Source organism: Ziziphus jujuba, chromosome 4, assembly GCF_031755915.1.
Source record: "Ziziphus jujuba cultivar Dongzao chromosome 4, ASM3175591v1".
Lineage (NCBI taxonomy): Eukaryota > Viridiplantae > Streptophyta > Magnoliopsida > Rosales > Rhamnaceae > Ziziphus > Ziziphus jujuba.
This window is the reverse complement of record NC_083382.1, coordinates 876,239-888,807: the sequence shown is the minus strand read 5'-3', so window position 1 is coordinate 888,807 and position 12,569 is coordinate 876,239. Positions and strand designations below refer to the sequence as shown.

Below are 12,569 nucleotides of genomic sequence, written 5' to 3'. Positions count from 1 at the left end.
TCAAATATGTATCTAACAATTTTTTCTTTCAAAATTTCTTTTTCATGTCCTTGGTAATATTAATCTACATATATGGATGATGAAGTGGATAATTAATTTATTACACGGGCTTTCTGGAGGGGTCAATAACCTTCTGCTCCCCAAGTTTTGTGAATCTCCTACAATTTTTTTACCACGTATTTAATACAACCTGTCAACTTGATGCTCTATTCTTACCAACCAAAGAATCCAACATTTCACATACTATTTCAACCCCCTAACCTTTTTATTTATTTTTTTATTTTTATCTTTTTTTGGTAAAACGTAGATAAGTGTATAAATAGAAACTCTAACTACTATATATATATTTATGGAATCGTTCTAAATAACTTTTTATGAAAGATTTTGAGGGCTTGTTTGCATGTATATGTATATGTATGGTATATTTGGTGCATTGCACTTGAATGTATGTATATATGTATATACTTCAGATAAAGTCGAACCATTTAATAGCGTATGACCCAAATGAACTTTTTTCTTTATGACTTGAATTGGTTAATGTTATTTCAAGAATCATTAAAGAGAAAACCTAAAATCAAACCAACCCAATTTAAAGCTTTATTTCAGTAAAATAATGTAAAATAAAAATAAAGCTTTATATCCACAAAAGTTCCAACTTCCAACAGACAAAAAATTCAACCAGGGAATTATTACAGTGATAAGAATCAATGTCCTTGTTTCCATGAAGCTACCATCTTTGATAAGGAAGACAAGGATGAACCATCCATTGACCAAGCCGCCATAGCCATAGATTTCATTGCCAAACTCCTTTCTCTAAGACCTTGTCCCTCCTGTCCCATCAATTCTCTCACCTTTTTTTTCAACTCTTCTGCACTCACCATCTCTTCTTTTGTAGAAGAAGAAGAAGAAGATAATGATGATGATGATTCTGCCACCTTCTCAAGTGCTATTGCCAGCCGCATTTCCTCCACCAAGACCACGCTATTCATCTTCTGCTCAGCATACAAAGGCCACGCTACCATTGGCACACCATAACTCACCGCTTCCACCACTGAGTTCCACCCGCAGTGAGTCACGAACCCGCCTACCGATTCATGGCTCAGAATAGCAGACTGTGGAGCCCACGACTTCACCACCAAACCTCTATCTTTGGTTCTCTCCAAGAACCCCTTTGGCAGTAACACTTCCAAGTCAGGTATCATTTCTAAATTCTTCGGATTCCTCACCACCCACAAGAATCTATGGCTGCTCCTCTCCAATCCCATAGCCAACTCCTTCAATTGCACTTCAGACAACACACCCTTACTTCCAAAGCACAAGAACACAACACTTTGACTAGGCTGAGCATCCAACCATGTCGAACACTCGGTCGACAAATCTTCATACCCGATAGCTCTAACTTTGGAATCGGTGATCAATGGCCCGATATGATATATTGGAGGAGTCCCACCATCCAGAACACAAGTACCATCGGTTATAGCCTTGATTGCTTGCGACTCAAGCGCTTCAAAAGTGTTTACTATGAATCCCTTTGAATTGGGAAGGCAAGAAGCATAGTGAATAAAGTAATGGTAGGGAGGCTGATTTCGATCAAGAACAGGATCGGGCATGTCCGATGCCTTGATAGGTGGCAGTCCAGGAAGATGGAAGACGGTGTCGTTGAGGTCCTTGAAGCTCTTACTCGTCTGGTTATGGATGGTAGGCAGATGGAGGAAGAAGGCAAGAGTAGAAGCACAAGATGAAAAGTAATAATAAGTTGGGATGTGAGGGTGGTAGGAGGAATGGACTGCCGAGGTTATGAGAGCAAGGACTTTTGAGGTGGCAGAAATGGTTCCGAGGGCATCAACCACAGCCTCAGCATTGAGCTGGATGGATTGGAACGCGGCAGCTGATCGGTTTTGGGGAAGGGATTGAGGAAATTGGATGGATCGGAGGGTGAAAAAGGATATTGGAAGATCGGTTTGGGAGAGTTGGTGGATGTATGAAGATGTTGCTGCTGCGTCCAACGCCCCAGTTGGGACCAAGATTGTTATTGACAAGTCATGGTGGTGTCGCAAGATTAGCTTTCCCAATTCCACCATGGAGACCATGTGGTGGAAAACAGGAGCAGGGTATAATACTATGCTTTCCTTCATTTTGGCTTCCTTTTTTTTTTTTTTTTTTTTTTACAGAGAAAAATACAGATCCAGTACATATGGGTATATGGCTATGATTTAAACAAGAGGCTAACCAGGAGAAGAAGAAACTGACCATTCTCAAAATCATAGAGTCAAGCTTCGGACTTTTCAAAAGCCAAGAGGATTAATATTCTTCCACGCGCATGATGCAACTTGTCAAACTTCTACCGTAAGGATCACGGAATGATGTTGGTAAGCGCGGTGAAGATGATAAAAAACAAATCACACAAAGGATAATTCCTCATCCTCCCACATGTTTTGAGCTTTGCTCTTATTTCAGTCCAACTCCTGTCCTAAAAATATCAATTAATTTAACAAAATAATACTTGTTTTTGACCCCCCCAAAAAAAAAAAAAAAAAAATTATGTTAAATGATACTGGTTTAGATGCAGAGTAAGTTAATAAAAGTCACTTTGTATTCACCTAAAAGATAAGAAAAATATTGTATCTGGTTTAAGGTCCTAGATTCAGTTATTGGTTTTCATACAATGTTCAACCTAACAAAAAAACAAAGGAAAGCTCTGATGAATTTGAAGCTACTTGTTCCTATCTTGACCTCTACAATGAGGTATCATGTTCCTTTACATTAAGAAAATTAAATTAAAAAAATAAAAATAAAAACAAAAAAACAAAAAGACCACCTTCAAGCACAAAAGAAATATAGAAGTACCACATATTTAACATAACATTTTTATGTTGGACGCTTTTTGTGGACATGGGCTGAGGCCTTAGTGGTCTTCTCCTCTAGAAGAGAGCCACATTCAGCCAGCCTGCCGTCAGTCACTGGAATCTATGCTTTCGCTGTGAGAGCTACTAGCATTGCGGCTGTGCAATGACAGACCCCTCATGTGGCCAGACACACCATCCTTGTTTTCCTGAAAGTATCTCTCCCTCTCAACATGTTTTGCAGGCGGGGGTGGAATTGCAACCGGCGGAGAATGTCCATTCATTTCACCTGATGGCTCCAAACTCAGAGGTCGTATAAGCGGACGGTTCAGTCTTTCTCCAGAGAGGGATGATGCAAGCAAGCCCAAGTGAGGCCGCTCAGCTGAGTGCTCTTCATCTTCAGGCCTTGCACACGCTTTTCCTTTCCGTAACCTGTCATGTTTTGAAGTTAAGACAGTGATTTAAATCAGGAAAATAGGAAGCAACTTCAGGGAATTAAGTGATTCTAAAATCCCACAGAAGACTCGACAAACAATCCAATTTTCTAGAACAGGCACTGCCCCGTTGTAAACAAACATACCTTCGGAAAAGCTGTTCAGCCTCCTCTTCCTCCTCTGTTTCTTCCTCGTTAAAATGATTAGCAATTGATGTAGACCTGGCTGAAAGAAGGGCATCGTGTCTGGCAAGAACTTTCTGTAGCTGCTCATTTAGTTCAATAGCTTGAGAAACCACCTTCTCATCCCTGGAAAAATTAAAGATTTGTTGAAAAAGAATCAATGGAATTTAAGTCCATAGGCAATACTCAGAATCAAATGGGGAGGGAGGTGGGGGGAAAAGTGGAAGAAAGGCAACAAAATTGTAGTCACCCCAAAAGCAGCCTTACCGAGATGTCATCACTAGATGCATCACCCTTTGCTTTTGAAATGAACATTGTTCCACAAGATCAAGTGTAAACTCATCCCTAGCTCCCTGACGGAACAATTCCATCATTACAGATGACAACACAGAATATAAGTGAATTTCAGCAAACAAATCAAGCAAAGTAAAATGAGACCAAGACCTATCATAAAACCATTGACTCATTTCAGTTGGAGGCATGTCTTTTTCAAATTTGTGGGCTTTAGCTTTAGTGTTGACATATGAATTAAACCTTGGATCATTTAAGTATAACTATTAACAAGAGGCCATTTTCAATGTTTACATCTCAATTGACAGCGACAAGAATTTCAGACTGGTTAAAAATGCCTTACTTGACCCAGTGTGCCAAGTACAAATCCTCTTGTATAATCCATACAATGAAAGATAGTTATGCAACTTAACTTCTTGCTTGGCAAAACTTAGAATTCAGAATAAGAGTTTGACAACATACCTCTGGATTCTGACTGCTGACAGCATCAAGGACTTCTTTTAAAACCTCCAAGGCATTGCTAGCCTTTTGAATGATACTGCATGAAAATACATTAAGACGGATAAATATTTTTTCACAGACTTACACCTTCTATGGCCCAGCAAACAAATTCAAAAACAAAACAAAACTTTACAGCGACATTTGAAATTAAAAGGAAAACTATAGAGTAAAATCAAATCAACACCACCACAACAAACCACTCCCCACCTCTGGAGCCAAATCTCGTATAATAGAAAGATCAAATTGAAAATTATTTTGGAAGGTGAGAATGAAACTTTCAGGCATTATCAACAGCATACATCCATTTTCCTAGTACAGAAATATGTGCTTATACTATTTTCCTAATAGTTCATACATTTTGTTACATGGATAAGGTTACATGAAACAAAAAAACAGTAAGGAGACTCAAAAGTTTACCCCAGTCGAAAGAGTGAAAGAGAGACCTCATGGAAAGAAAACGAGGATGAGGAGATTCAATAAAATAATTGATCACACGGTCACTAAAAGACACAGCGGTCCCAATTATGAAGCCAACATCAAGAAAAAATGTTACAAGTTAATCAACAGAAGTTTATAAATGTTATGTTATTAAGCATATCTACATAAACCAAAACATCCAAACGATTAATGGAAAGCTACCTAGATTCAGGAACATTCTGAGGCTCCACTTGCTTAGTGTCATGTCTAGATGATGCTACTTCCCCATGCCCATTAGATAAGTTGTTCTGATTTGGTTGTGAAGTAGGGCGATTTGAGGGCACTGCAGGAGGCCTTTGAGGAAACTGTACTCCTGCACTCTGAATAACATAGTAAAAACTTTCAGTAGTTAATTGAATAAATAAGATTGATATTTTGAAATACAGCAAAATATGATCATTTCCCAGAGTTTTAAACTGCATCTAGAAAATGCACAAAAATTTGTTTCAATCATTAAAAGCTACACTAGTAATTTATACCAAGCAGCTGAACAAGAGCTGGAACAATCATCTTTCAAGTCACAGGGCAATATTGTTAACAGATTACTATTATAAATAGCTTTAATATTTTCTCAAAATCACCCTACCATATAAACTCAAAAAACCGTCAACCTCCAACTTATCACACAGCATGACTGCCTTCCCCATTCTCATTTAGCAAGCACTCAAGTATTTCCTTTAATAAATATGAGTTCTGTAGTTAATTAAAACTTTCTAGCTATTAAGTTTAATAATGCAAATCATCAAAATGCTTTCAGATTGTGAAGAGATAATTTTTTTTCACCACCCCTACAATTTCTTATTCACATATCCCACTTAAAAATCTACTCTTCCTTCCAACCTCATATGCCAGTGATATTAACCCAGTACATATATTATGAATCAGTAATTTAAATCCTCCCTTATGCTACGGACATTGCTTATTTAAACATACCACTAAGTCATAATATGCATTATAATACTGAGGGAACTTTCCAGAAGCACCACCAAGAGATGTCTGTGTGGCATCTAGAAGGAGAAATATCCGCTCTCGTACTGGCAAGTCTGACTGCAAGCAACCAAAAAATGCAAATTAAATTCAACTTATATAAAATCAGCGAATAATGTGCAAAGGTAAAGGAATCAGTTTATACCTTTTTCTTGACTATCTTCACAAGAAGAGGAAGAATCCCTGTATCAATCACCTGCTTATGAATATTTTCTCCAATATTGTTCATCAACATCTCCAACAACTGCACATTCAGATAAATAAATGGAGAGTTGGTTGATAGCAACCAGCAAGCTACAGAACAGCAGAATGGCATACCAATACTCATGTTATAAATGCACTTGATCACGTATTAATTAAACAATGGGAAAAAAATTATATAAAATTCATTAGAACAATAAAATGATGCCTCACTCTTTGTTTTCCTCGTAACCTAAATTGAAATGCATATTAGGATGTACATATCTTAAGTTCAAGCGATTACACTCACCATAACTGCATAAAGCTGAGAATTTGCATGTTTACTACCCAGTCGTTTTTTGATAGCTTTGATGACATCTTTAGCTTGCCTAAATATTAACAGGACAAGTACATGGTGAGACTATCTACTAAGACCAACAACAATAAATATGAAAGAAGCTCAAATATGGCCAAATTCAGCTAAAATTTTAAAGCAAGAATGCGAGGCATCATACTGTTAGACAGCCAGGGTAGTAATGGGACAAAGTAAGTGACATAAGATTTTAGAATATGCCACATGCATAAAAAAGTAAAGGCATGCATTGCATACATGCATCTATTTGCCTGTGTGTGTCTATATGTAAACTAGTCTTGTTCTTCTATTATTTCCACAATAGAACTTTTCTCATCTTAATCAATAGTTTAATACTAAAGATTAATCAAATGTTTCTTCTAAGTCGAATGTTTAAAAATAAAAAAGCATCATACATCTGGAAAAATCAATATAAATGATTTTATATTGCACACTAATCAATTGCTCCTACTTCATATCTGCATTGGAACAAAGTGCAGGGAAAGAATAGTGTGAGATAAAAAAGGCTTTGTATAAGAGCTAACACATTCCAAATACATCAACCTATAATCTCAAAGACTCACACTCAGCTTTTGGAATATTTCAATATATTTTTATCATGAGCAATAGTTTATACCTTTGATCATGAGCAACAAATTCGCAAATTTCAATATTTTTTGGAATATTTCAACATATTTTTATCATAAGCAATAGTTTATACCTTTGATCATGAGCAACAAATTCGCAAATTTCAATATTTTTTGTCCAATCAATTTCATTTAGTTTCTCGCTTGTTGCAGAATTGACAAGCTCAGCAGCCATCTTCTGATTAATCCTAGGATTCATAACAGGAACAGCAAGTAAAAGTATGAACAAATCTTAGCAAAAGGAAATGTTTTCATCTCTTAACCAAATTAAGCGAAGGAAAAACAGAAACTTTCAAGGAAATCAGGTCAAATAATTATCAAATGGAAAACAGGTCAGATGCAATGATAACAACTCAAGAATATTGAAGCCAGTCCTACAGTGGGAAATGAGAATAATTTTTCAACAGGATTTGGCTGGGGCCGCTTAAGCTTGTCTTGTGAGCCAATAGTGTTTAGTGATCACCTCCATTGGTCTTCCATGTATGCGTAGTGTATGATCCTGGTTATTCCAAGATCTAATTCTCTCGTTTATACAGGAAATTATGCGCTGCACATTCTATTCGTTTCGTTCAAACTATAAAATGTATCAAATTATGTTGATGATTCTACTCCAACCCCCCATATGATCACTTGAGTGTATAACAATGTAAACATATATTTTTCAACATATTTGGTAGTTAACAATAACTAAATCATAAACTCAGCGCATAATAAAACCCATGAAATCAGGATGCTAATCTTACTGTGGAAATGGAGTCAGAGAGAGATTCCAAGAAAACACAATAATTTAAGCTGTGCATGGTTGGCAAAAACTATGTTAAAAATTTCATCTGGTCAAAAAGACAGAACAAACAAATTTTTAAAATATGAAAATGAATTCCGTATTACCTCTGCCTCCTACCTAAAAATAGTGACGAAGTATACAAAAACTATTTATTTAAAACAACCCCACCAAATTACATAAAAACGCTTTCGAATACAGAAAAAAGTTGGTGAAGATCCTACAAAACAAACCCAAATATGTATATATATATATATATATATATAGAGAGAGAGAGAGAGAGGGAGAGAGATAATAAAATATAAAAAGAAACAGTAGAGTTGAGAAGGTTGACACATACATTTAAGCAAAAGAAGAAAGAAAATGGAGAGAAATGCAAAGGAAGCAGGAAAGCGATGCGACGCCGTAGTCTCTACTCTGAAACTGCAAGGAAGCAATCAAATCTCTTTCAAGCTCACAAATCTAGTAAAGTCGGTCCATTTTACTACCTTTATTCTCTCAAAATCATATTATTATTATTATTATGTCAATTAAAGAAACAGAAAAATAGCAGATCGCAATCAAGGCCCCCTAAGAAAATAAATAAAATTAAGAAATTAAAACAGATCACTATCTCCCCACATTAACAAAATCGAGAATTTGCCTTACTAGGTACGATTCATAAAAATAATAGGAATAAACAAAACCCAGGATTGATTGGGAAAACGACAGCGGCGCAGTACCTGAGGATACACAGACCAGGAGAGGAACAGGGAAGAAGGTGGCCAAGCAGTGGAGAAGCTTCTCCATTTTTCCAATTTTCCACACTCCACAGCTTTACAATTAAATTTAAATAAATTTCAAAACAAAAAAAAAAAAAAAGAAATGGAATTACTTAGTGTATAATATATATAGTTTATCCCTCCTCTCCTTTGCTGCTAAATTTTTTTTGGGATATAAATTAATAATTTAGAGAAAAAAAAAATATATGTGAGAGAGAATATGAGCAGGAGAAGAGAGAAGAGAGAAGGATTAGTGGAGTGGTGAGGAAGGAACCTGAGTTGGCTCTCGCTTCTTTCTCTCTCTTCACTCCCGTCTTCTGTGTCACTGATTAAGCTTCTTTTAACTTTTTTAGAGAGAGAAAGAGAGAAAAAAGAGGCAAACACGCACCGCCATGGCCATGCGTGGCTCAGCCTGTCTAAATATACTACCTTTTTTTTTTTCATTTTTATTTAATTTTTTAAATTAAAAATAAAAAATAAAAAATAAAAAGCAGAGAGTAGAGACTGTATTATTATATTGGAGGAGGTTGGGTTTTCATGGAATCACCCACCAACCCATGCACCCCTACGTCTGGTTCTTCCATTTCCTGCCTTACACGTGGACCACTCCCTTGACTCATTTTCTTTTATTTTTATTGTTTCACAGTCAACAAACTCATCAATTATATTTTCCTTTCACATTTTGCTAACCAACTTACTTTAATTTTTCAAAGTCCTACTGTTTTTGAAAATCAATATCATCATAGTACGAGGTACTTATTTACTTCGTAAATTAAGATAATTTGTAATTTTTTAATTAAAATTAAATTGAATAATAAAAATTATATATTTTCTTTGTTTTATGATTACAAAAATGAAGGAAATTTTTTTTTAAAAAGAAAAAAAAAAGAGTGAGAAAAGTATGCAAGCTGCAGCACAGGCAGGTGAAGTTATCAAATTAAAAGACAGATGTAAGCATGAGGAAAAAGGAGGAGTGGGATTATTGTAAATTAGAAATTGCATTGGTAATTTACAACTATAATGAATGTGTTGTATGGTAGTGCTTAGCTGGACTCAAAAGATTCTTTCTTTTTTTTCTTTTTTTCTTTTTTTTTTTTTTTAATAAAAATAGACTCTCGGGTTTGGCTTTCCTTCGTGCCACCACCATCGTTACCCATCTTTACTCTTTTATACAATTTTTTTTTTTTAAAAAAAAAAAAAAATCTAAAATCATACGCTTTTTTTTATCATTATTATTTCCTAAGTTATCAAAATATCTAATACAATTTTTATTTTTTTAGAATTAATTGTTGATTACTATCTTTAAGTTTTAGGCTTATAGAAATCGAGATCTTAAATTTAAAACTGTTTGAATTAAATTTTAAAATTTTAAATTTATTATAAATTAATTTAATTGATTAACGATATTAATATTATCATTAAATAATATCGATATATTGATCCTATACTAATATCATAATTTACTTTTCAATAAAAATAAAAATATATATATATATATTTTTTAAAAAATTAATTTATTATTTTTTATTTGAAAAAATTATATTCAATTCTATTTTATTTAAACTAAAATTACAAGGAAATTAACTATTTTTAACCTAAAATTAGACTACAAATAAAATTTTAAAATAAAATTATAATTTTTGAAAAATTAAATAAAATAATTTTAATAGACCAAAAGTTAATAATAATTTTTATGCCCAAATCATTTAAAAAAAAATTACTGCAACAAAAATTCCAATTTTAGTTTTATTTTTATTTTTGTCTAATTTTAAGTCTAATTTTGGATGGTTTTGGCATAAAAAATATTATTAATTTTTGCTTCAATAAACTTATGTTATTTAATTTTTGGTTTAATAAAAAAAATTTATTAGATCGAAATTTCCAATTTTGTTTTTATTTTTTGTCTAATTTTAGATCCAAAAATATTTAATTTTTTTGGAATTTTAATGTAAATAAAATAGGAATGGATAAAAATTTTCAAATAAAAAACCATAAATATAAAATGAAAAAATAAAAAAAAATTAATTTTTTCTTAAAACAAATTATGATGTTAGTATAACATCATCTAACGGTAAAATTAACACTACTAATTAATTGAATTGATTTATAATAAATTTAAAACTTCACAGTTTAATTCAAACAATTTTAAATTTAAGGAGTCGATTCGTATGATCTTGAAACTTAAGGATATTAATAAGAATTATTCCTTTTTTTATTTTTTTATTTCAAAAAAAAAAAAAAAGGAAAGAAAACATTTTTCTTTCTATTTTTAACTCGTTAATATGAAAGAAAAATTTATATTCCTAAATTGGGAAGTAAATACTACTAAATAATACTGATGACGTAAAAGGCAAATTTACTCATTTTCATTAACCTTTGTATAGTACATAATAAAACTGTATCTTTTTTTTTTGAAATGAATTACTTATCAAAGTCACCCTTTTATGGATTTCTATTGCCTGGATTTTTAAGAATCTAGGTTTCATGAGAAATGATCCCGTTATCTTATTTCAAATTGCAATTTTTTTTTATAGTCATCGTACTTACCACCTATATGAAGTGGAAACCAAATAGCACTACTGTTTGAGTTCTTTCAAAAATGAAATTTGTTTAAATCCAATACTGTTTTTGAATACCAACTTAGGAAGAATTGCCAGTTTTTGCAAAAGGGAGTGATTAGATGAAAGCAAGCCATTAGTCCTATGAAGGAGAACATGATTATGTTTTCACTTTGTATTTCTTAGTTGAGTAAAAGAATTTAACTATATATTGTCATAAAAATGTATGAACAATTCTGTTTTTGATTAGGATCTCTCTATAAGATTATAAAGACATAAGCACATGCTTACCATTTTATGTCCATTCATCAAAACCTATAAGCTGTTTCTGTTTAAGATTCTTTTTTTTTTTTTTTTTCGAACTCCCCATTAAGTATTAACATTATATCTAATGCTTGTGAAATATCTATGTTGTTCTTGGAATATCAACATGTGTTATCTAGTGCTTAGGAAAACCAATATTCATATACTATATTGGGGGCCTCATTGAGTACTGTGTTGTGCCGACACATGGATAGACTATTCCACCGGATACATTGCCGTACACTGATTGTGCGGTTTTAGGATGTGCAATATTTACTGCTTATGGTGCAGTAGCTCATGTTACCGATGCGCGTGCTAGACACTCTGTTGCTCTATCTAGAATTGGCAACGTTGGCTCAATGTAAGTTAGGATTTTGTGCTTACTTAGCAATGGAGATGGGGGACTCTTTCGGCAATTTGTATTTCCACTTTAAGGGAGTCTTCCGACATTACCATGATCAGATGAATTGCTTCAGTTGTTTGCAGATTGCAAGATCATTTGGTGCCTCTGATGTAATTGTTGTGGATGTTCAAGATGAAAAACCGCAAAAAACTTAGATTTTTGGTGCTACCCATGCTATAAATGCAACCAAGCAAGATGCTGTTGAAAAAAAAAAGATTTAGAGTATGTATTTTATAGTTTTCCTAAGCTTATGACAGGCAAAGAAAATGGACAAATGTTTTTCAAGCTACCTGGAAGTGTACAGTCAGTGATATATATTTCCCTGTAAGTTTGATATGTATATTTATTTGGCTTTTCCTAGAGAGGAAATAACCGGAGGAAAAGGTGTAGAGATTGCTGTGGAAGCTATAAAAAACACCTCAGACATTTGAGCAATGTACTTGTAGTGTGAGAGATGGAGATAAAGCCGTAATGATTGGGATTGCAATATCTGGTACTGTTGTTGTAGTAGATACTTGTTTGTAGAAAGGTGATTACTGTATACCATTAAAATTAGAAGTATATTTGTCATGTAAAAGTGGAAGTTTTTATATATAAAAATCACCTGGTGAACAAAATCCTAAGCGTGGCACATGAACTTGGCATTAATTTTTTGCAACATGTAACTTGTAGGTAAAGGTGATTGGATCTTATGGAGGAAGGGCAAGCTCAGTAATGATATTGTCACATTCCTCGTGTAGCCAGCTTTATCATCCAAAAAGTATAATATGTACCATACCAGTTTATACCTGTGAATGTAAATTGGGTATCTACATAGGCACAAACCAAAACGGATTGACCAAATTAATCAAATTGAATTAGTTCGGTTC

General features: G+C 33.6%; 2 protein-coding genes across 6 annotated transcripts; both read right to left on the bottom strand.

The window, feature by feature from the left end:
* Positions 1–574: 574 nt before the first annotated feature.
* LOC107415790 (UDP-glycosyltransferase 88F3) lies at positions 575–2,430 on the bottom strand. The gene has a single exon (XM_016024182.4). It carries the CDS (start codon positions 2,133–2,135, stop codon positions 705–707), a length of 1,431 nt encoding a protein of 476 aa, XP_015879668.3. The 5' UTR covers positions 2,136–2,430; the 3' UTR covers positions 575–704.
* A 141-nt stretch (positions 2,431–2,571) lies between these two features.
* On the bottom strand, positions 2,572–8,870 carry LOC107415791 (TOM1-like protein 5). Of its 5 annotated transcripts, XM_048471824.2 has the most exons (12): positions 8,711–8,870; positions 8,398–8,489; positions 8,016–8,098; positions 6,969–7,082; positions 6,206–6,284; positions 5,861–5,959; positions 5,662–5,775; positions 4,891–5,048; positions 4,213–4,288; positions 3,727–3,812; positions 3,424–3,585; positions 2,572–3,275 (listed from the first exon to the last, which is right to left on the bottom strand). In XM_048471824.2, coding segments are annotated over exons 3-12 (1,212 nt in total). In that variant the 5' UTR covers positions 8,018–8,098; positions 8,398–8,489; positions 8,711–8,870; the 3' UTR covers positions 2,572–2,953. The 5 variants fall into 5 exon arrangements, with proteins under 5 accessions (XP_048327781.1, XP_048327786.1, XP_048327784.1 ...); XM_048471829.2 differs by lacking the exon at positions 6,206–6,284; XM_048471827.2 differs by lacking the exon at positions 8,016–8,098.
* Positions 8,871–12,569: the final 3,699 nt, after the last annotated feature.